At 56.1% G+C, this 20752-nt stretch overlaps 1 protein-coding gene and 1 long non-coding RNA gene across 5 annotated transcripts; one reads left to right on the top strand and one right to left on the bottom strand.

Moving 5' to 3' along the window:
• Window positions 1–3347: 3347 nt before the first annotated feature.
• On the bottom strand, window positions 3348–14947 carry LOC138991465 (uncharacterized). Its single transcript, XR_011467409.1, has 3 exons — window positions 14679–14947; window positions 13474–14275; window positions 3348–7774 (listed from the first exon to the last, which is right to left on the bottom strand). It is a non-coding gene; the product is annotated as an uncharacterized lncRNA (long non-coding RNA).
• Window positions 14948–14968: 21 nt separating this feature from the next.
• RNF215 (ring finger protein 215) lies at window positions 14969–19123 on the top strand. 4 transcript variants are annotated; one of them, XM_070385861.1, is made up of 9 exons: window positions 14969–15348; window positions 15590–15733; window positions 16240–16311; window positions 16393–16478; window positions 16842–17073; window positions 17495–17611; window positions 17702–17845; window positions 18102–18204; window positions 18294–19123. In XM_070385861.1, the coding sequence occupies exons 1-9, from the start codon at window positions 15055–15057 to the stop codon at window positions 18314–18316; spliced, it is 1215 nt and encodes a 404-aa protein (XP_070241962.1). In that variant the 5' UTR covers window positions 14969–15054; the 3' UTR covers window positions 18317–19123. The 4 variants fall into 4 exon arrangements, with proteins under 4 accessions (XP_070241962.1, XP_070241960.1, XP_070241961.1 ...); XM_070385859.1 differs by having other exon boundaries at window positions 14974–15348; window positions 17492–17611; XM_070385860.1 differs by having other exon boundaries at window positions 14974–15348; window positions 16845–17073; window positions 17492–17611.
• The last annotated feature ends 1629 nt before the right edge of the window (window positions 19124–20752 follow it).

Below are 20752 nucleotides of genomic sequence, written 5' to 3' on the forward strand. Positions count from 1 at the left end.
CTCTCTGCTCAGCCTGCCTTTGATGCCTGCCTGGCCTTGGGGTGGGGATGCAGGGTGGACACGGAGGAAGCCTCAGTGAAAGCCGATGGCCCAGTGAAAGCTTATCTGCTTCCCCCGCCCACACCCAGGGGCCAGAGCTGTGTGTTCCCCGGGAAGTTGCAAGCCTGACTTGTGGGACAGAAGCCATCTGACGGTCCTGCAGTGTCCCCTCCCCATACACTGAAGCCATTTCCTACTTGCCAAGCTCACCAGACCTCCCTCTCTGCCCGGGTTCCCCCTCCCCCACGCTAACCCTACCGCCAGGATAGCAGCGGGTCACATGCCGTGGCCATTCTTTCCTCCTACTGCATGCCAGGCCCTGGGTGCTGTTCTGGGGATCCTGAAATGAGTAGGGTGCCATCCTGCACTCCCAGAAGTGAGACACAGGCAACAGAGGTGGTAGTGGCAGAGAACCTGCCTGCCAGTGCAGAAGAGACCAGAGACCCAGGTTCCATCCTTGGGTCAGGAAGATTCCCTGGAGGAGGGCATGGTGACCCACTCCAGTATTCTTGCCTGGAGAATCCCATAGACAGAAGAGCCTGGCGGGCTATGGTCCATAGGGTCACACAGAGTCTGACAAGATTGAAATGACTTAGCACACACACACACGCATGCCCTGATGTCTAGCACTTGGGCCTGTTTTCTGGGCCACGGATCAGTAATACTCAGGCATCCTTAAGGAACTAGAATACAAGGGCGAGATAAATGCCCCGAAGAGAGCCACAAAGTGCCTGACTTCAGGTTGGAAGCATCCTCAAAGTCTTCATGGAGGGAGCAACATTGGACTGGGCCCTAAAAACCTGGGGTGGGGGACTTCCCTGTCAGTCCCGTGGTTGAGAATCTGCCTTGCAATGCAGGGGACTTGGGTTCGATCCCTGGTAGGGAAACGAAGATCCCACATGCCGTGCGAGCAGCTAAGCTCGTGAGGGCCAGAGCCTGTGCACCAGGACTAGAGAGCCCACGTGCTGCAGCCGAGACCTGACACAGCCGAATAATTAAACTTTTAAGTTAAAAGAAGATCCGGGGCGGAAGGAAATGGAAAGGAGGTTCATTCCATGCTGGCATCATGCACGAACGAAGTCTTGGTGGTAGGTGGGAAGCATGGCTAGAACCAGACAGGAGAGGAGAGAAGGGGCAAACTGGGAAGCCCAGCGGGCCCTTGACGCGGCCTTGCTTAGGGGCATCTATGCTGTTGCACCGTGAGTTCTCAGAAACAGGACCCTGTTTTACTCACCCCTGAATCCCCACAAGCGCCTTCCCCCACACAGCATACTGCGCACGGGAGCTGCTCCATAAATGAATACTGAGTGAATGAATGAACGAGGGAATGCAGGAAACATTCTCATGGGCACCGAGCTGGGAGCCCCGGGGTGGAGAGTTAAACATAGATCGTTCAAGGATCAAGCAAGTAACTCACCTTACGTAACAGCTGTGGAAACAGGCCCGCAAAGGCCGTAGCCTGCCCCCAAAGGCATCAGTGGCGTGACTGAGGAGGAGAGCTTTGCCCGCTGCCTGGCGAGTTGCATCCTCCCTTTGCTGGCTGGAATTCATGCAGAGAGGGGCCCAGAGCCAGGCCCTGCCACCTCTGCGCTGTCTCAGGAAGAGTGGGAAGCAAACAGCCCCCGGCTCTCTGGGATAGAAGGCAGAGGCAGGCTGCGGAAGGCTTCTGAAAGATGCGTGGGAGGACTTCGCTCTGCGCCTGGCATGGTCTCCGCTGAGAAGGTGTGCAGCTGGGCACAAGGTGAAGGTCTTGGGTCCAGCCTGGTGGCCGAGTGGCCCCCATCGCCACCCCTGCAAGGCGTTTTCAGGCAGTCTTAGTGGGGCAGGAGGTCAATGGGCCTCCCCTCCCCCAGGGTAAAGAAGTTGGAGATTCATTCCCTATTGACTGAAACTCCAAGACCAGAATAGTGGGACAATTAAAGCGAGGGGGCTGGACCCTGCCCAGACCACATATTTCTCGTTCTTGAAGTCAGGAGACCTCCCTGACTACACGTGCGCAGAAAGGCTCCCTGCAGGCCACAGGGGAGTTATGTCAAAGGATGTTCTACCCAGACCGCTTTTCAGTAGAATCCATCTTGGCTAAGAGATGTGTGCGCACACGTGGGTGGATCCTGAGATATACCAATACGAACTGTGAACCAGGCAAACCAAAACAACTGGTCAAAGGAAACCCGGAAGAAGTGCCCCCATAAAAGTAATTCAAAGTGCCACGAGGGTATAACTCAGGGACTCTCTCTGAGTCTGCCCATATGTCTATCTATCTAAATGTAATGTACTTTTTTTCCCCCTCTTAATACTTCACTGTTTCACTACTTCCTGTCTTTGTGAGAATTCTTTTCTGCAAAGCTAAAGGGCCAGGGCTCTTGTCACTGACCACTGGCTTAGCGCCTAGGATCTGGTACTTTCACCGCAGAGACCCAGCTAGGAACTCAAGCCCCGCTCCATGTCATCACAGGCTGAGGCCACCCGAGATCCCTGCAGTCCTGCCCTGCCTACAGACTCATCAGCTTTGGCTCCAGGCAGGGCACAGCCACCTGCCTTGCTGCGTGCCTGGCTGAGATCTTTCTTTAAGACCCTTTCAGGTGCAAGGTGAACTTTTCAGTGAAGGGCCTACTCAAAGGAACCTGGAACAACCGCTCGTGTGGGTTCAACACTCCACAGACGACAGGCTCTCTCAGAGCTGGCTTGTCATTTAAGCCCATGATGACCCTCTAAGGCAGGTGGATCAGGTGACTTTGTGAGGAACCCGAGGGAGAGATCTGGCCACGTGAGAGTGTCTACAGCTGTGACTTGAACCCAAGACCTCGGCTTCTGGGCCAAATGCTCCCAGGTGCCCATGAATGTGGACTACCCTGGGAGCTTCCTGGAAAGACTGCCCAGGAAAGCACAGGAAAACGTTTACCCCAGCAGCAAACATGACTCAGGTGCTAAAGAATCTACCCACAGTGTGGGAGCCCCGGGTTCGATCCCTGGGTGGGGAAGATCTCCTGGAGGAGGAAATGGCAAACTATTCCAATGGTCTTGCCTCAAAAATTCAGTGACAGAGGAGCCTGGTGGGCTACAGTCCATGGAGTTGCAAAGAGTTGGACACGACTGAGTGACTAACATTTTTCACTTTTCAGCAGCAGTCTCCAGCCCCAACCAACCCCCCTTTCCCAGAGTATCTGGAGTTACCTACTATGAAGGCCTAGATGACGTATCCTTCCCAAGCCTTGGGGCTGCCTGTTTCTCCTTTGTCCACTGAAACTTACCTATCTCCAGCCCAATGGAATGGCCAATCTGACCATATAAGTCCTGGAATCAAAATCTAGATTATATATTTATTTATTATATATTTTGTTGCTGTTCAGTCTCTCAGTCATGTCTGACTCTTTGTGATCCCATGGACTGCATCACGCCAGGCCTCCCTGTCCTTCACCAACTCCCAGAGCTTGCTCAAGCTCATGTCCATCGAGTCAATGATGCCATCCAACCATCTCATATTCTGCCGCCCCCTCCTCCTCCTGCCCTCAGTCTTTCCCAGCATCAGGGTGTTTTCCAATGAGTCATTTCTTCGCATCCAGTGGCCAAGGTATTGGAGCTTCAGCTTCAGCATCATTCCTTCCAAAGAAATCCCAGGACTGATCTACTTTAGAATGGACTGGTTGGATCTCCTTGCCGTCCAAGGGACTCTCAAGAGTCTCCTCCAGCACCACAGTTCGAAGGCATCAATTCTTCGGCGCTCAGCCTTCTTAACAGTCCTACTCTCACATCCATACATGACTGCTGGACAAACCATAGGTTTGACTAGATGGACCTTTGTCAGCAAAGTGATGTCTCTGCTTTTATTATCTACAAAAATGAAACTCCTCCAGGCTGGTTACTTAGTGAGACTCGCTCCTCCATATCCCCACCTTTTCTCCATCCCCCAAGCCCCATCTGAGTATGTGGCTCCCCTGCTCAAGAATCTGCAATGGCTCCCTAGTGCCTTCTGCAGGGGTCAGCCCAGCCTCACTGACTTGCAGTCAAGGCCTTACCTGCAGCTTGCTCAGCATCCCGGGGCCTCGATGGCCGCTCCTCCCTGCTGCGCACTCTTGTCTCTGTCAGAGAAGCCCCAGGCTGCTTCTCAGATTTGCCCCCCTGCCTCTTCAGAGTTGCTTCCCTCTCCCGTTTCCTCCTGCCAGGCCCTCCCTGGCCTTCAAAGCCTGATCCAATCCTGTTTCCAGCAACCTCGCCCAGATCCTCCTAGCCCAGCGTGACCTCTGCCAACCAGTAGCCCCCTCTCTGCCGGCCTTGACACTGACCGCTTTGTATTGTAGTGGTGACGGTGAGGCACAGCCCGGCCCGACAGAAAGAGCCCAGCCTCGCGGGGCAGGCAGGCCCGAGGCACGATCCAGGCCCTGCCTCTTGCCAGCTCTGTGATGGGTGCGCTGTTCCCAGGGCACCCTGCCGGCATGGGCGTGCAGACAGCTGAAAAGTAGGCTGCTAGAACCCAGAGCCTGAGGAGGTGTGGGGTAACAGTTTTAGTCTCGAGAGGTAATACCCGGAGCTGGAGATTCCTCTGGGAGGCGGTTCTGAACCCAGACAGGAGCCCTGGACTGGGAGTCCAGAGCCTGGGCTTTAGACAACTTTTTTTTTTTTATGTTTTGTTAGTTTTGTTTTGGTTTTTATTTATTTATTTTTGGCCGTGCCGGGTCTTCATTGCTGCATGCGGGCTTTAGGTGCCGTGAGTGGGGGCTACTCTTCGCTGTGGAGCGCAGGCTCTATGCACGCAGGCTTCGGCGGTCCACACTTCAGAGCTCACGCTGGCAGCGAGTGGTCTTGGCCATTGTGGCTCGGGGGCTCTAGAGCACAGGCTCAGTAGCTGTCCGTCAGCGTGTGGGATCTTACGGACCCGGGATTGAACCCGAGTCTTCGGCACTGACAGGCAGATTCTTAACCACAGGACCACCAGGGAAGTCATGTTTCCTTGTTTTTTTTTTTTTTGTTGTTGTTGTTGTTGTTTTATAATGAAGTATAGTTGATTGACAATGTTGTGCCAATCTCCACTGTACAGCAAAGTGACTCAGTTATACACTTATGTATATTCTTTGCTTATATTCTTTTTCATTTAGAATTGTGGAGTGAATGTGCTGCAGTGACCATTCAGCAGGGGACCTCCTCGGGGCCGTCTGCCCTTGACCTCTGGGCTTCTCTGAAACAAGGGCCTTGACCAGGAGGTCAGAGGCCCCAGGGTGCCCTGCCCTCTGGTTCTGTGGTGCCAACGGGCAAGGGGTGGTGCGGAGATTGGCATGGTGATTCGAGAGTCAGAGAGAACAGTCCTTTAAACCCTTCAACAAATATTTGTGGAACGCTCTACTTGCAGGGGGCTGGGGCAGCTGGAACTCTCCAGAAAGCCCTTGTGCTTGTGGGAGGCCGTGCAGAAAGGCCCAGACTCTGAGCCTCTGCCAGCCCTGCCACGTGCTGCCTAAAGTCTTCTTCTGACACAAGTGGGGGAAGAATAAACAGATCTGCACCGCCCAAGACAGTGGAGGGGACAGCAGCAGGCGGAGGCCCCTGAGGTGAGGGACTCGCTCCACTACCTGCCCGCCCGCCCCATCCAGGCGGCCCAGGCTCCCAAGTGGAGCGCAGAGCCTGAGCACCTGTCACACCTCAGCTCCACAAGCACATAGGCAGCAGGAGTGGGGCCAGGAGGGGGGGACGCGTCAGAGGTCCTGCCCCCCAGGGAGTTCCTGGTCCACAGGGAGATGGCCAAGGCAACAGGCCACTCAGTACAGAGTGGTTGGTGCCGCCTTAGCAGGTACAGACAGGAGGGTCCCTGCCCTGTCAGGGGGTAGGGCCATCCTAGATTCCCCAGAGCTCCCGTGGCTGAGCAGGAGTCGGCCAGACAGGAGGGAACAGAGGAGGTCTGGAGGCCATTCTTTCATTCATTCATACACTCACTCACGTGTGTGTGCTCAGTCGCGTCCGACTCTTTTGTGACCCCATGAACTGTAGCCCACCAGGCTCCTCTGTCCATGGGAGTATCTTGGGAAGAATATGGAGTGGGTCACCACTTCCTTCTCCAGGGGATCTTCCGGACCCAGGGATCAAACCTGCGTCTCCTGCTTTGGCAGGTGGATTCTCTACCACTGTGCCACCTGGGAAGCCCCGTTCATTCACGCATCTGGTACCTGTTTAACTGAGCACGGTGCTAATCGTGCAGTAAAAAGATGCCTTCGGGCAACTTACAGTGTTGGAGAGGGGCACACCCAGACTGAGATCAGGCTGTGGAGAAGTGTGTAGGGCATGGGGGCCACATAAAGAGTCGGGGCTTGGGGGGCGTGGCGGTAGGAGGGCTGGCTGCTGGCTGTTAGGAAGGACCCTTGAGCGGTGTTGTTGTTCAGTCTCCAAGTTGTATCCGACTCTTTGCAACCCCATGGACTACAGCATGCCAGGCTTCCCTGTCCCTCACCATCTCCCAGAGTTTGCCCAAGTTCATGTCCATCGCATCAGTGATGCCATCCAACCATCTCATCCTCTGTTGCCCATCTCTGAGTTGGGGGGAAGGGGCTATTCTGAAATCCTTGAGCTGGGGGGGGTGGCTGGTCTTTCTCCATCTCAGACCTGGGGTATCCTGGAGGTTGGACGACAGTGGAATATCTGACAGGGTGAGTTCAGACTGTGGACAAGAGTGCCTTCGAAGGTCAGAGGGCCACACAGGATTTCCCTTGGGGGGAGGGGTACATATCAGGGAGGTGGGAGGGGGCTAAGGAGCCCCCAGGGTCCAGCCCAGAGTACGGGATGGCAACGTCAATCCCCTCACGGTTTGCTCTCCACCCCCCTGCTTTGCCCCTGGACATGCCTCTCTGCCTCCCCCCCGCACTGATGCTGCGAGAGCAGAGGCAGCAGACCGGGAGCAGCAGCGAGGAGTCCGGTGGCCAAACCCAGCTCCCCTGGTGGCAAGGTCACCGGCCCTCTCTGGGTGCCAGTCACCTGGGGAGAAAGCTAATCCTCGCCTCGCTCCCAGGGCTGCCGAGAGAATTCTGAGTGAAATAATGGCTGGAACAGTGGTGGGTGCATGCAGGGGAGGGCTTCTCAGTGCTCTGATCTCTCCTGTATTATTCCTGAAGGCACACAGAACCAGAGAAACCTGGCCCGTCCTTCCCAGGAACCCCCTTCCTCCTCACTTCCGCAGTCCACCCGGGCTTTGCGAAGACACAAATCCTCTCCCTGCCCCACTTCCCACACCCGAGCCCCCAATTAAGTCCCTTACCTTCCTGGGTATCGCTGTCTAATCCCTAAACCCGTTCTCACCAGTCTCCTGTTTTCTCAGGAGTCAAATCCCTTTAGAAGGAGGTGGCCCAGTTAGCTGTGAACCGAGAGGCTGGGGGCAGGGAGCAGGCATTCCAGGGCTCCCAGAGGGGAGGCGTGAGGAGGGGAGGGCAGAAGGGGGTCCTGGAGACCCTGCCCCGGCTCTGGCACCGGCTGGCGTGGGCCTGGAGGCTTCCCTTGGGAGGAGCGGGCTGCCATTTCTGCCCACACCCCTGCACCCAGGTTCCGCCGCCAGGCTCGTTCACTCCCTGCCAATGCTTTTGAGAAGCGGAGCAGCCTGTTCTGCAGCCAGACTACCTGGGTTCTGGTAGGGTCCATCACCGACTGGGGTTACTTGACCTTGGTGCCTCAGTTTCCCTCTGTCAGATGGCAGTGACAATTTTCCTACCCATGTGGTGCCGATGAGATTAGAGCGAGTTCATGCAATTCTCTTGAACAGTGCCTGGAACATAGGAAATGTATTGGTTGTTTTACTTGAACTTCCTGCTGCTTCTCCCAGATATTTTTTGCCATTCGGGCCTTTAAAAAGTTTTTTACACATTTATTTAGCTGCACCAGGCCTCAGTTGCGGCATGTGGGAGCCTTGATCTTCCCTGTGGCATACGAGACTTTTAGTTGCGGCGTGTGGGACCTAGTTTCTTGACCAGGGACTGAACCCCAGGCCCCTTGCATTGGGAAAGGGGAGTCTTAGCCACCGGATCAGCAGGGAAGCCCCTGCCATTCAGGTCTTAACCCTCACCACCTGTCTCTTGGAGAGGCCTCCTTCCCTGGCACTGAAGCTGAAGTGGCCCCCAGCCCCAGGCACTCTCTAATGCCATTTTCTCTCCTTCTGTGGCACTTACCATGGTCTGAAATAAATGGTTATGTTTGATCATCTCTTCTTGAGGGCAGGAGCCATGGCTGGTCATGGTCACAGCTACACGCCCAGTGCCTCGAACCCCACTGGGGTGGCCATCCATTTGTAGGCATGACCCAACACTCTGTCCCCTGAGGGCTGGACCCTGACCATGCTGAACACTGCCCCCGACGCTATCTGTCCCCTGAGGGCTGGACCCTGACCATGCTGACCCCCCCATGCTGCAGCCCCTCCCCTCGCCACCTCACGCTTACACAGCCACTCTTCACCCGCCTGGTGTGACCTCAGGTGAGGCATCACCCCTCACTAGGCATCTGGATGAGTGGAGGGAGGTGGCAAGGACACTAGGCAACTGAGGGACAGCCTAAGATTTTGCTGAGACGATTTGGTGTGTGTTCTGGGGCTCGTGCCTATAATGTGGAGACCTCAAGGACCTCTGAGTTCTGAAAATACAGCCCTCCCTGCCACCGTCTAGCCTTCTCTTGTTGCAACTGGCTTTAAAGCCCCTGTCAACTAGGGGAGGGGGGAAAAAAAAGCATAACCTAAAAGTTATGTTTAATTTGGTGGTCAAATCTAAGGACTTAAGCCCAGAACACAGCATCTCAGATAATTCTGAGAAACTGTTCAAAGAAGAAGCAGTGGGGAGCCAAGAGGGATAGGAGCTTTTGTGACAAAGCCCAGGTAGTCGGAACATCAAAAGATTACTGTTAATAAAAGAAACTGGATACCTCGAGTTAAGGTACTTAGCACTTTTCTGTGTCTGGGAAGATGCAAGAGTCTGGGCTCGCTGGAATCATTCCTTTGATCTGGAATCATTCCTTTGATCTGCGCCTCAACGATCTGGGGCCAGCAGCCTGTGGGTCCTCATCCGCGGGTGATGAGTTCCTGTGAGCAAGGCTTTGCCCTCCTGGAGGGCTCAGTCACTAGGTCGTGTCCAACTCGTTTGCCATCCCCTAAACTGTAGCCCGCCAGGCTCCTCTGTCCACGGGATTTCCCAGGCAAGAATACTGGAGTAGGTTGCCATTTCCTCCTCCAGGGCATCGTCCCGACCCAGGGATCCAACCCGCGTCTCCTGCATTGGCAGGTGGAGTCTTTACCCTGTGCCGCCCGCGGAAGCCCTTCTGAAGGCCCCCTTTCTAAACACAGCAGACACCAACACCTGGCCCAGTGTGCCCCACCCCCCACCCCCAGAAGCGCTCTGTGGGGACGAGCCTGCCACCTAGTGGTAGCTTCGGCACATTGCCGCGTCGCCATCACAGGGGCCAAGGTTCCCGCTCACTGGGGCCAGCTTGTATTCTGAATATGGATTTGCCCTCTCCATATCCTGCCAGCACTACCATCCCTGGACTCGTGGGATGCTTGCCCATTATATTCACAGCCTGGAATCACACTGAAGAATTCATTTCACAGCAGAGGAAGAGCAGCCCGTGCCAGCCACCGCCCCCCCACATACCCTATTCCTGGTACCAAGTCTAAATGGTTTCCCTGCCCCCACCCCATTAGTGCATGGGGCAAAACACCCTACGCGCCTCACACTTTCATTAACAGCTTCATTTCTTCCTCTGTCCCCTTGCAACTTTAGCAGGGGTGAGGAAAGAGGAGGGACACGGGGGCTTCTTCCACACAGTTCAGTCCAGCCCAGGGCCAGGAAACCTTGTACAGCAAGACACAAGCCGTTTGGGATCACAGTACACCTGGTGAAAGGAACTCCCCTACCTGCCAACAACTGTTTAGTCCAACTTCCATTTGGGGACCCAGGGCAAGAAAGCTGATCTCGACTGCTCCCCGCCGACAGCCCCCAGCTCCACCCCACCCAGCAGCAGAAGGACCTCGACTGGGCTGGCCTGGGCTACACTCTCCCACATTAAGACTGTATCCTCAGGCCTCTGTCTCTTCCAGGATCGCCAGGGTTACCCGCGGGAGGACAGACCGCAGGCAGTGACGGCTCGCCATGCTTACAGCAGCCCTAAGGCTCCCTCAGATGGAAGGCTAGGATGTGGACACTGGTAGGGAAGCAGAGGTGTGTTCCAGGCGGGGGACGGGTGTGAGCTAAGATCTGCATCTGGGAGCTGTGTGTGTGTTGGAGGGCCGCGAGGACCTCCTGCCTTGGGAAGAAGTGTGGGAACAGGGAGTCAGTGGTGGGAACATGGACAGGGAGGCATTGGAGCCAACAGCCTGGCTGACTGCAGGCTCTGTCCTTGCAACCTTGTCACTGGGGCTGACAGACAGGCTGCGGCATTCACAGAATTAGAGAAGCAAGACTCTCCATGGACCCCACAGGGCCTCCCCAGGGCATGGCGCAACTTAGGAAGAATGATACCTTACAAAAGAAGGTTAGTAACCCATGCAAAGCAGGATGATATAACAATCAGGTGACTTAAAAGCACAGCACTGAGACTGCGGGGGCCCAGGGTGCCCCTTCACGATAAAACCCCACACTGCTGACCCGAACTTCGTGTTTCCCATTTGCTTGATTTTTAGAGTTTTGTTACTATACAGCCAGGCCTGCGTTATTTTTTTTTTTCATTGAACTGAAATTCACACAACCTTAAATTAACCTAAATTCACTTTAAAGTGAAAAAAGAAATTCAGGGATTTCCCCAGTGATCCAGTGGCTCAGACTTCGCATTCCCAATGCAGGGGGCCTGGGCTCGATCCTGGTCAAGGAACTAAGATCCTGCATGCCCCACGGTGAGGCCAAAAATTAAAGGAAGTAAATAAATAATATTGAAAAAAAGATTAATGGCATAATAACTGACATCTTTAAAAAAATCAAAAAAGTAAAAACTTCAGTGGTATTGAGTATATTCACCATGGTGGGCAACCAGCTTCTCTGTTCAGTTTCAAAACCTTTCTGTCACCCCAGAGGGAAGCCCTGAACCATGAAGCAGTCACATGTCATTCCCCCCCCTCCGCCCCGCAGCCATTCATCTGCTTCCCATCTGATTTACCTATTCTGGACACATCATACAATAATATTAACACATGGCCTCTCGTGTCCGGCTTCTCTCCCTTAGCATAACGTTGTCACAAGTCATTCATGTTGTCACGGATGTGAGCACCTCATTCCTATTCATGCTGTGCTCACTGGCTCATGACTGCGAGTTGTGTACAACTCTTTTTGACCCCGCAGACTGTAGCCCACCAGGCTCCTGTGTCCATGGGGTTTTCCAAGCAAGAATACTGGAGCAAGTTGTCATTTCCTACTTTAGGGGATTTTCCCATCCCAGGGATTGAACCCGAGCCTCTTGCATCTCCTGCACTGGCAGGTGGATTCTTTATCACTGCGCCACCCGGGAAGCCCCATTCCTATTTGTGACTAAATAGACTTTATTTTTGGGGCTCAAAAATCACTGCAGGTGGTGACTGCAGCCATGAAATTAAAAGACGCTTACTCCTTGGAAGGAAAGTTATGACCAACCTAGATAGCATATTGAAAAGCAGAGACATTACTTTGCCAACGAAGGTCCTTCTAGTCAAGGCTATGGTTTTTCCAGTGGTCATGTATGGATGTGAGAGTTGGACTGTGAAGAAAGCTGAGTGTCGAAGAATTGAAGCTTTTGAACTGTGGTGTTGGAGAAGACTCTTAAGAGTCCCTTGGACTGCAAGGAGATCCAACCAGTCCATTCTGAAGGAGATCAGCCCTGGGATTTCTTTGGAAGGAATGATGCTAAAGCTGAAACTCCAGTACTTTGGCCACCTCATGCGAAGAGTTGACTCATGATGCTGGGAGGGATTGAGGGCAGGAGGAGAAGGGGGCGACAGAGGATGAGATGGCTGGATGGCATCACTGACTCGATGGACGTGAGTCTGAGTGAACTCCGGGAGTTGGTGATGGACAGGGAGGCCTGGCGTGCTGTGATTCATGGGGTCACAAAGAGTCGGACACGACTGAGCGACTGAACTGAACTGAATATTCCATGATACGGCTGTATCAAAACTCAGTTCAGTTCAGTCGCTCAGCTGTGTCTGACTCTTTGTGACTCCATGGACTGCAGCACACCAGGCCTCCCTGTCCATCACCAACTCCCGGAGTTTACTCAAACTCATGTCCATTGAATCAGTGATGCCATCCAACCATCTCATCCTCTGTTGCCCCCTTCTCCCACCCTCAATCTTTCCCAGCATCAGGGTCTTTTCAAATGAGTCAGTTCTTGGCATCAGGTGGCCAAAGTATTGGAGTTTCAGCTTCAGCATCAGTCCTTCCAATGAATATTCTCCCTTAGGATTGATTGGTTGGATCTCCTTGCTGTCCAAGGGACTCTCAAGAGTCTCCAACACAACAGTTCAAAAGCATCAATTCTTCGGTGCTCAGCTTTCTTTATAGTCCAACTTTCACAACCATACATGACTACTGAAAAAACCAAGGCTTTGACTAGACAGACCTTTGTTGGCAAAGTAATGTCTCTGCTTTTCAATATGCTATCTAGGTTGGTCATAGCTTTTCTTCCAAGGAGCAAACATCTTTTAATTTCATGACAGCAGTCACCATCTGCAGTGATTTTGGAGCCCAGAAAAATAAGTCTGTCACTATTTCCACTGTTTCCCCATCTATTTGCCATGAAGTGATGGGACTGGATGCCATGATCTTAGTTTTCTCAATGTTGAGCTTTAAGCCAACTTTTTCACTCTCCTCTTTCACTTTCATCAAGAGGCTCTTTAGTTCCTCTTCGCTTTCTGCCATAAGGGTGGTGTCATCTGCATATCTGAGGTTTACCCATTTATCCACTGATGGACATTTCAGTTGTGAAACTGAGGGTGATGAGTCAACCCATTTCACCAGCCTCACTAACCAAGGTCATTTTAAGATGCATGTCTTCTAAGCAGCATATAGTGTAAACAATAAGATGTTCATCCGAGTTGTTTTCTAGAAATGGAGTCAGCTGTGTCGAGTTTGAGCTGAGCCGGTTAAGACTAGATAGGACCACTGACCCTCCACCTGGGCACGTGCTGGGTTTGTGCTTCGAAACCTTTTGATTTCAGAGAGCCGATAATTCCTCCCTCAGATTATGCGATGAACCTGCAGGGGCTTGTAGCTTAGTTGCGCCTGCGCAGAATGAAGACTGCTGCACTTTTCCCCAGTCACCTTTCCCTGGGCTCCCCACCCGCAGACCACCCTGCTGCTTGATTTTCATGCCATAAATACCCGGAGCCCTTGGCCTTCAGGGAGGCAGACTCAAGACTTGTTCTCCTATTTCCTCGCCTGGCTGTCTTACAAATAAACCCTCTCTTTGCTGCAAACCTCAGTGTCTCAGCGTTCACCTTATGCAACAAGCAAAACAAACCTGTTTCCATCTTTTGGCCGTTGTGAATAATGCCGCTATGAACGCTGGCGTCCCAACATCTGTTTGAGTTCTTGCTTTCAATTCTTTTGGATATACCAAGAAGTGGATCAGAGGGTAAATCTGTATTTGTTTGTTTTTGAGGAACCGCCATCCTGATTTCCACAGCAGCGACACCATTTTGCATTTCCACTGTTAGTCCATTTTGAGTTAACTTTTGTATACAGTGTGAGGTAGGAGTCCCATTCTTTTGCATGTGATAGCCGGTTGTCCCAGCACCATTTGTTGAAGAGAATGTTCTTGCTCTCACTGAATGGTCTTGGTGCTCTTGTTGAAAATCAACTGGCTGTGGACCTCTGGGTTTACTTCTGGACTCCCAATTCTATTCCGCATGTCTATATGTCTGTCTTTCCCATACTGTTTTTGATTACTGCACCTTTATTGTATGTCTTATTCTCTCCAACTAATTCTTTTTTTTTTTTTTCAGTTTTATTTTTAAACTTTACAATGTTGTATTAGTTTTGCCAGATATCAAAATCTCCAATTAATTCTTCAGGAGCATCTTGGTGGTTCAATGTTGGTGGTTACACAGGTGTCCCCTGCAATATTCTTTCCATTTTTCTGCATGCTTGAAATCTTCCATAATAAAATACTGGGGAAAAGAATGTACGCCTCCTTAGAGCTCTGTTCTTTTATCACGATGCAGTTTTTCTAAAGGCTGTTTTCAGACTGAGCCAGCTCCCAGCAGCAGCAACCCCTGGGAGTAAAGGACACGTTGGGGACCACTCGCATAATCTTCAGATTGCTGCGGGCATCAAGAGATAACTTGTCAGGGGTTTGACGGTGCTGGTCTTCAACCTGCCCGTTTCAAAGCCCAGGAAAGTGACTGTCCTGAAGACCCAGCCTCAGGGCCCCTCTGAGGCTCTGGGCCCCTGGGGCGGGAACGCCTGGCACCTCTCTCTGCCCCTCCAGGACTCTTGTCTCAGTCACCCCCTCCCCATCACCCACCCTCCTGCCAGACCAGTCTTTGGTCCGTCTCCTGGAGTTCAGTCTGGTAGAGAACTGGAGAACCAGGCCGACCTTGTGACCGTCAGGCCAGGCCGCTCAAGAGCAAGGATCAGTGTCCAGACCCCCAGAAGTTCCTTGCTGATGCCCTTCTGGGCCCCTCGGCGGGCCTCGGCCTCCCCGAGTCACCAACTATTTTTCACCTGTTTCTGTCGGTGTCCTTTCCTCTGGTCTCTGCCATCGGACAAAGGAAAACTGCGAGCACAGACTTCCCACCTCCGCGTGGCTGCCGTCGCTCCGCGTTCTCCGCGGCCACCAGGGGGCGCGCGAGGTCCAGCCTGGGTGCTGGCGGCGCCGAGGGCCCGCCCTGCCTCCCGGCGCCCCGCCCCGTCCGGCTGCAGCCCCGCCCCCGCCCCTCAGCGCCCCGCCCCGTCCGGCTGCAGTCACGCCCCCGCCCCTCAGAGCCCCGCCCTGTCCGGCTGCGCCCTCGCTCCCGCCGCTCCCCCCTCCCCCCCACGCCCTGGACCACCCTCCCCCCCACTCCGGCGCCCCTGCGTCGTCTGTTCCCCGGGTCCCGCCATGGGCCCCGCCGCTCGCCCCGCGCTGAGGTCGCCGCCGCCGCCGCCGCCTCCTCCTCCGCCGCCGCCGTCGCCACTGCTGCTGCTGCTGCCCTTACTGCCGCTCTGGCTGGGCCTGGCGGGGCCGGGGGCCGCGGCGGACGGCGGCGAGCCCGCGGCCGGGGCGGGGCGGGGCGGGGCCCGCGCCGTGCGGGTGGACGTGAGGCTGCCGCGGCAGGACGCGCTGGTGCTGCAGGGGGTGAGGATCGGCCCCGAGGCCGACCCGGCGCCCCCGCTGGGCGGCCGCTTGCTGCTGGTGAGCGCCGCTGAGCCGCCGTAGACCCTGCACCCACATCCCGTCTTCATCCTGGACCAAGCCCTGGCAGCCCAGCGCCCCTTCCCCCAGGCTGCCCAGGCTCCCAGCCCTCCCGTTTCCAGAACCTGAGATCGGGTGCTTTCTCCTGCAAACTCGTTCCCGAACCCTGGCCTTGCATCCGCTCTGCGTCCGATCCCCTTCCTCCCTGCCCTCCCTCTACCCACGGCCCCTCGCCCCACAGATGGACATCGTGGATGCTGAGCAGGACGCGCCCGTAGAAGGCTGGATTGCAGTGGCATACGTGGGCAAAGAGCAGGAGGCCCAGATTCACCAGGAGAGTCGGAGCGCCGGCCCACAGGCCTATCCCAAGGCTCTGGTTCAGCAGGTGCGGGGTGGGCAGCGGAAGTGGCGGGGGTGGTGGTATGTGGAAGAGGGGCTGGAGGAAGGGTTTTCAAGGCAATTGCTAGGGCCAGACGACCCGATGGGCCTCTAAGGACCTTCCAGAGAAGCCCTGGGCCTGCGTGGGACAAGGGACCCCCAGGTGTAGACTAGGGTCACGGTGTTTGGCAGCAGGGAGGTGGCAGGAGACCAGAGAGAGTCCAGAAGCTTGACCAGGCTCTGAGAGTATCCAATGGGAAGTTTTTGCGGGGGAGCCGATGGGTAGGTAGGCTTACTCTGCTTGGAGCAGGGAAGGCACAGTGCTGTTTGGGTCCCACAGCGCATCTGGAGGTGGGGGTGGGAGAAATAAGGGTTTCTGTCCTTGACCTCGAGTTGCTTACTGCTAGTCTGTCCAGGGGAAGTGCTCACCAGGAGCCGAGAACAACTGTGGCTGCTGGTGGTGGGGCGGGCGTGTGGGCAGGCTGTGTGCTGACCTCTGGCTCTGCCCTGCAGATGCGGAGGGCGCTCTTCCTGGGAGCCTCAGCCCTGCTGCTCCTCGTCCTAAACCACAATGTGGTCCGAGAGGTAAATCGAGTCAGGCTGGGGGGGGGCGGGGTTGGAGGGGATGGTGACCCGGGCTGCCTGACCTCCCTGTCCCGCCTCTAGCTGGACATTTCCCAGCTTCTGCTCAGGCCAGTGATCGTCCTGCATTATTCCTCCAACGTCACCAAGCTGTTGGAGGCGCTGCTGCAGTGAGTTGGGGCGTGGGCTCCAAAGGACGGGGCTTGGGCGCTAGGCTCCCTGGCTTTGCCGTGAGCTCAGGGGTCTTGGGACCGGGCCCTTCCCTGTTCATCTGAGCCTGTAGTCACTTGGCCTGAGGAACGGGTGAAGAGACTGGAGGGAGGTGCCAGGGTGTGGAACGAGGAAGCTACTTTCTCTGCAGAGGGGATTGGTCTCTACATGGAGCAAGCCAGCTCCTGATGGGATCCTTCCTGTGCTTATGGGCCTCCTTGGCCGCCTCTTATGAGACCTGGAGAAACCAGTGGCTGTGACAGGCCTGGGGGCCAAAGCAGAAGGGCTATTATGGGGTGATACTCAGGGGATCCTCTTCCCAGAAGGCTGGGGCAGGTGGGCCTGAGCCTCTCCTCCCAAGAGCCCTTCCGTCTGGCGCCTCTGGCTTCCCCTCCCAGGAGGACCCAGGCCACGGCTGAGATCACCAGCGGAGAGTCCCTGTCGGCTAACATCGAGTGGAAGCTAACTCTGTGGACCACCTGTGGCCTCTCTAAGGATGGCTACGGAGGATGGCAGGACTTGGTGTGCCTGGGAGGCAGTCGGGCCCAGGAGCAGGTGGGTACTTGGGGGGCCGGGTACACACATGCCTTGTCTCAAGTCCTGTGGCCCCCTCCTCCCCGGGTAGGGAGACCACCTCTTGCACCTCCCAGGGCTGCTCTGAGGGTTCGGGGGCTGGGTGGGTGCTTTGTGTGGGTGCCTGACCCGGGGTCACACACAGTCAGCGTTAGCTGCTGCTGTTGTCACGTCCATTTGCCTCTTGGAAGCCTTGACTCCCCTTCGGACTCCTTACCTGGGTTTCACAGTTTCTCCTGCGAAAGCCAGGAAGGACAGAGGCTTCAGAAAATGAAGCCAGGAGCCTCCAGGGTCATGATGCCTGTGGACCTCACCTGCCTGGTCCTCAGGGTGGATTTACTGGGGGATGAAGTGGGGTGGGGTGGCCCCAGGGGCCCTGACGCCCGGCTCCCCTCCCCAGAAGCCGCTGCAGCAGCTGTGGAATGCCATCCTGCTGGTGGCCATGCTCCTGTGCACGGGCCTCGTGGTGCAGGCTCAGCGGCAGGCATCCCGGCAGAGCCGGCGGGAGCCTGGAGGCCAGGTGGGAGCCAGCCCTTGGGGGGGCCCATGGGCGGGGGGCCCGTGTCCTCAGTGCTGGGAACTGTGCTGCCTTTCCCCGCCCCCCCTCAAGGTGGAGCTACTCAAGCGCCGGGTGATGCAGAGGCTGGCATCCCTCAAGACCCGGAGGTGCCGGCTGGGCCGGGCAGCGCAGAGCCCCCCGGAGCCTGGTGCTGAGACCTGCGCTGTGTGTCTGGACTATTTCTGCAACAAGCAGGTTAGTACCCTGGGCAGAGGGCAGCCGGGGCTATGATGGCTGCCCTGCTCCCGACACACCTGGGAAGAGCCCCCACCGGCCTTCTTCCCGCCCCACCAGAGATCTGAGAAGCAGAACAAGTTGTGGCAGGGGGAGGGGGGAAGGTGCGGCGGGCCACAGGGGTTTCGGTTCCCAGCTCAGGTGAGGGCACGGGGCCTGGCACCCCCACCGGAGGCCTTCCCTGTGGCCTGAGCTCACGCCCCCCCGACCCCCGCAGTGGCTCCGGGTGCTGCCCTGTAAGCATGAGTTCCACCGAGACTGCGTGGACCCCTGGCTGATGCTCCAGCAGACCTGCCCGCTGTGCAAATTCAACGTCCTGGGTGAGCACCGAGGGTGGGGGCTCTTGGCCGGCTCCACCTGGTTCCCACCTGACGCCTCGCTCCCTGTCGTTCCTCTTCCTCTCCTGCAGGGAACCGCTACTCCGATGATTAGCTGCCCCGGCGGGGTCTCTGCACGGGGGGAAGGGACCCCGCCTGCCTGCGCCCTGGGCGCCTGGAACAGGACAACAGCCGGGGCAGAACAGAAAGCCCTGGGGTGAGGGGAGGGATGGGGCCCCCCCTGCTCAGGGGCAAGGCATCCCCCACCCACATCCACACCAGGAGGGAGGGACCACTGTCCCCAGCCTGAGGATGCACGGCCCGGACCTGGCAGGAAGAGAGGCGGCTTTGGGGGCCTTGTCTGCCATCCTGGGGTGTCTCTGTCTGCCTCCTCCCAGGCAGTTCCCAGGACCCCTGCCAGGCGTCTGGGGAAGAGGGTGTGGGTAGTGCCCCTGTTCCCAGAGCTCTGGGAGCTCCCTGGCCTGGCTGGCAGGGCATCCTCGAGGGCTGAGGCTGTAGAGGCTAGGTTCTGTGCGTATTTATTGGGGGGTGGGTTGGGGGAGGCGCCATCTGGCCTTGGAGGCACCCTAGCCTGACCATCTTGTGGACACACCTTGGTCAAGGCTATGATGTTGAACCTAGAGGCCCCCGCTGTCTGCTGGCATTGGGCCTTTGGGCCCTGGGGGCCATGGGTCCCATGGCCTGTCCGGCTGGGCTTGCATCTGGGGCCTGGCTGGGACCAGAGGCCTTAGAAACCATCTAGCCCTGTGCTTCTCCGTGGGGCTACAGGTTGCTGACCAGGATACTTGAAGCCACAGGGTAAATGTGGTACATTTTCCAGGGTCATCTGTTTTTATTAAAAAAATAATTGGGGGTCAAAGAGGTTTAATATTAAAATAAACATGGATATATTTTAATATAAGATGTAAAACTTGTGGATGTTTTAAGATAAACAAGTCACCTTGGGTGTCTACTGCCTGTAGGAGGTGGAGGACTCTAAAATGCCTCCGAAGGGGACTTCCCTGGTAACCCAGTGGTTAAAACCTGCCTGCCAGTGCAGGGGACACAGGTTCAATCCCTGGTCCGGGAAGATTCCACATGCCTTGGGATGACTAAGGTGGTGCGCCCTAGAGACCACGCTCTGCAACAAGAGAAGCCACCACAGTGAGAAGCCCTTGCGTTGCAACTGGAGTCGCCCCCGCTCGCCACAACTGGAGAAAGCCCACACGTGGCAAGGAAGACCCAGTGCAGCCAAAAAATAAAACAGCCCCTAGGATGCCCCCAGCCCCCATGAACACACCGTGTGTGACCCTGGAACTGGGACTCTGATGGGGTATACTCCCGTGATTAGGTTGTGTGGTGTGGCACGGCTGACCTTAACGTGTGGGAAGGTGTCCAGGGAGGCCTGACCTAACCAGGTGAGCCCATTAAAAGCAGAGCGTTTCCTCCAGCTGGTGGAGGAAGAGGAAGTCAGGAATTTGAAACGTAGAGGGGATTGGAGCCTGAGATATTCTCTGTTGCTGACTCGAAGATGGAGGAGCCACGTAGCGAGAAGTTGGACGGCCTCTTGGAGCCAAAAGCGGCCCTGGTGGCGGCCAGCGAGGAAATGGACCTCCGTTCGGCAGCTGCAGGAGCTGGAATGTGGCCAGCAGTCAGAAGGAGCCTGGAATCTGCCCCAGTCCCTTGCAAAAGGAATGCAGCCTGGCAGATGTTTTCGTTTCGGCCTGATTCTCAGGCCCTGAGCAGAGAACCCAGCCATGCAGGGCCTGGACATCTGACCTACGGACCTGTGAACTGCTGAATGGGTGCAGAGCGGAGCCGGGCTGACAGGTTCACCCCTGGCTCTCAGGCCCCTGCTTCAGGGAGCCCCCCAGGCTCCACAGAAGCAGGACTTGGGTTCACCCCAACCACACATGCCCTCTCTTGACCTTTCCCTGTAAACTGAGGTGCTCTATCTGTTGGCATCCTGACCAGGGAAAACTCCCAGAAAGCCAAGAGCACCCCTTCACACCCCTAGAAGTCCTCAGCAAGGTCTTAGCGCCTGTCCTTCACAGGTGAGGGGGCTCAGGACAGGCCAGAGGCTTCATGAGGAAAATTGGACGACTGAGGGCTGGCGAGCCTGGACGCCTCGGTGCTGGGGCCCCACGGGACAGGCCTGGGACAGCCAGTCTGGTGGGGGTGTCCCCTCTCTGGCTAGGTAAAGCCTTGCCCTGCCTCCAGTGGCTTCGTGGGGAACCAACCTCCTGGATTTAGAGAAAGCCTTTGTCACTCGTGTGTCCTGAAGGTGAGGCATTCCTCAGTGAAAGGAAGGCTGACTCTGGGGTTCTTAGTGTCCCCACCCCCGGGTGCACAGCTGGGTGGCCCCGCCTGCCTCTGACCCCTTCCTTGCCTCGGGGTCCTCAGCGGGCCATCCCCCTTCGCCCGCACACCCGTGACTCTGACCCTGCTCTTCGTTGGCGGGGGCCCGTGTGTCTACATTATCCCTTAGCCTTTGCTCTGGCGGCAGTGGGGGAATCAAAAGACTGCCTTTCAGGTAGCCCAGGTGCTAGAA

This window comes from Bos mutus, chromosome 17, assembly GCF_027580195.1.
Source record: "Bos mutus isolate GX-2022 chromosome 17, NWIPB_WYAK_1.1, whole genome shotgun sequence".
Taxonomy (NCBI): domain Eukaryota; kingdom Metazoa; phylum Chordata; class Mammalia; order Artiodactyla; family Bovidae; genus Bos; species Bos mutus.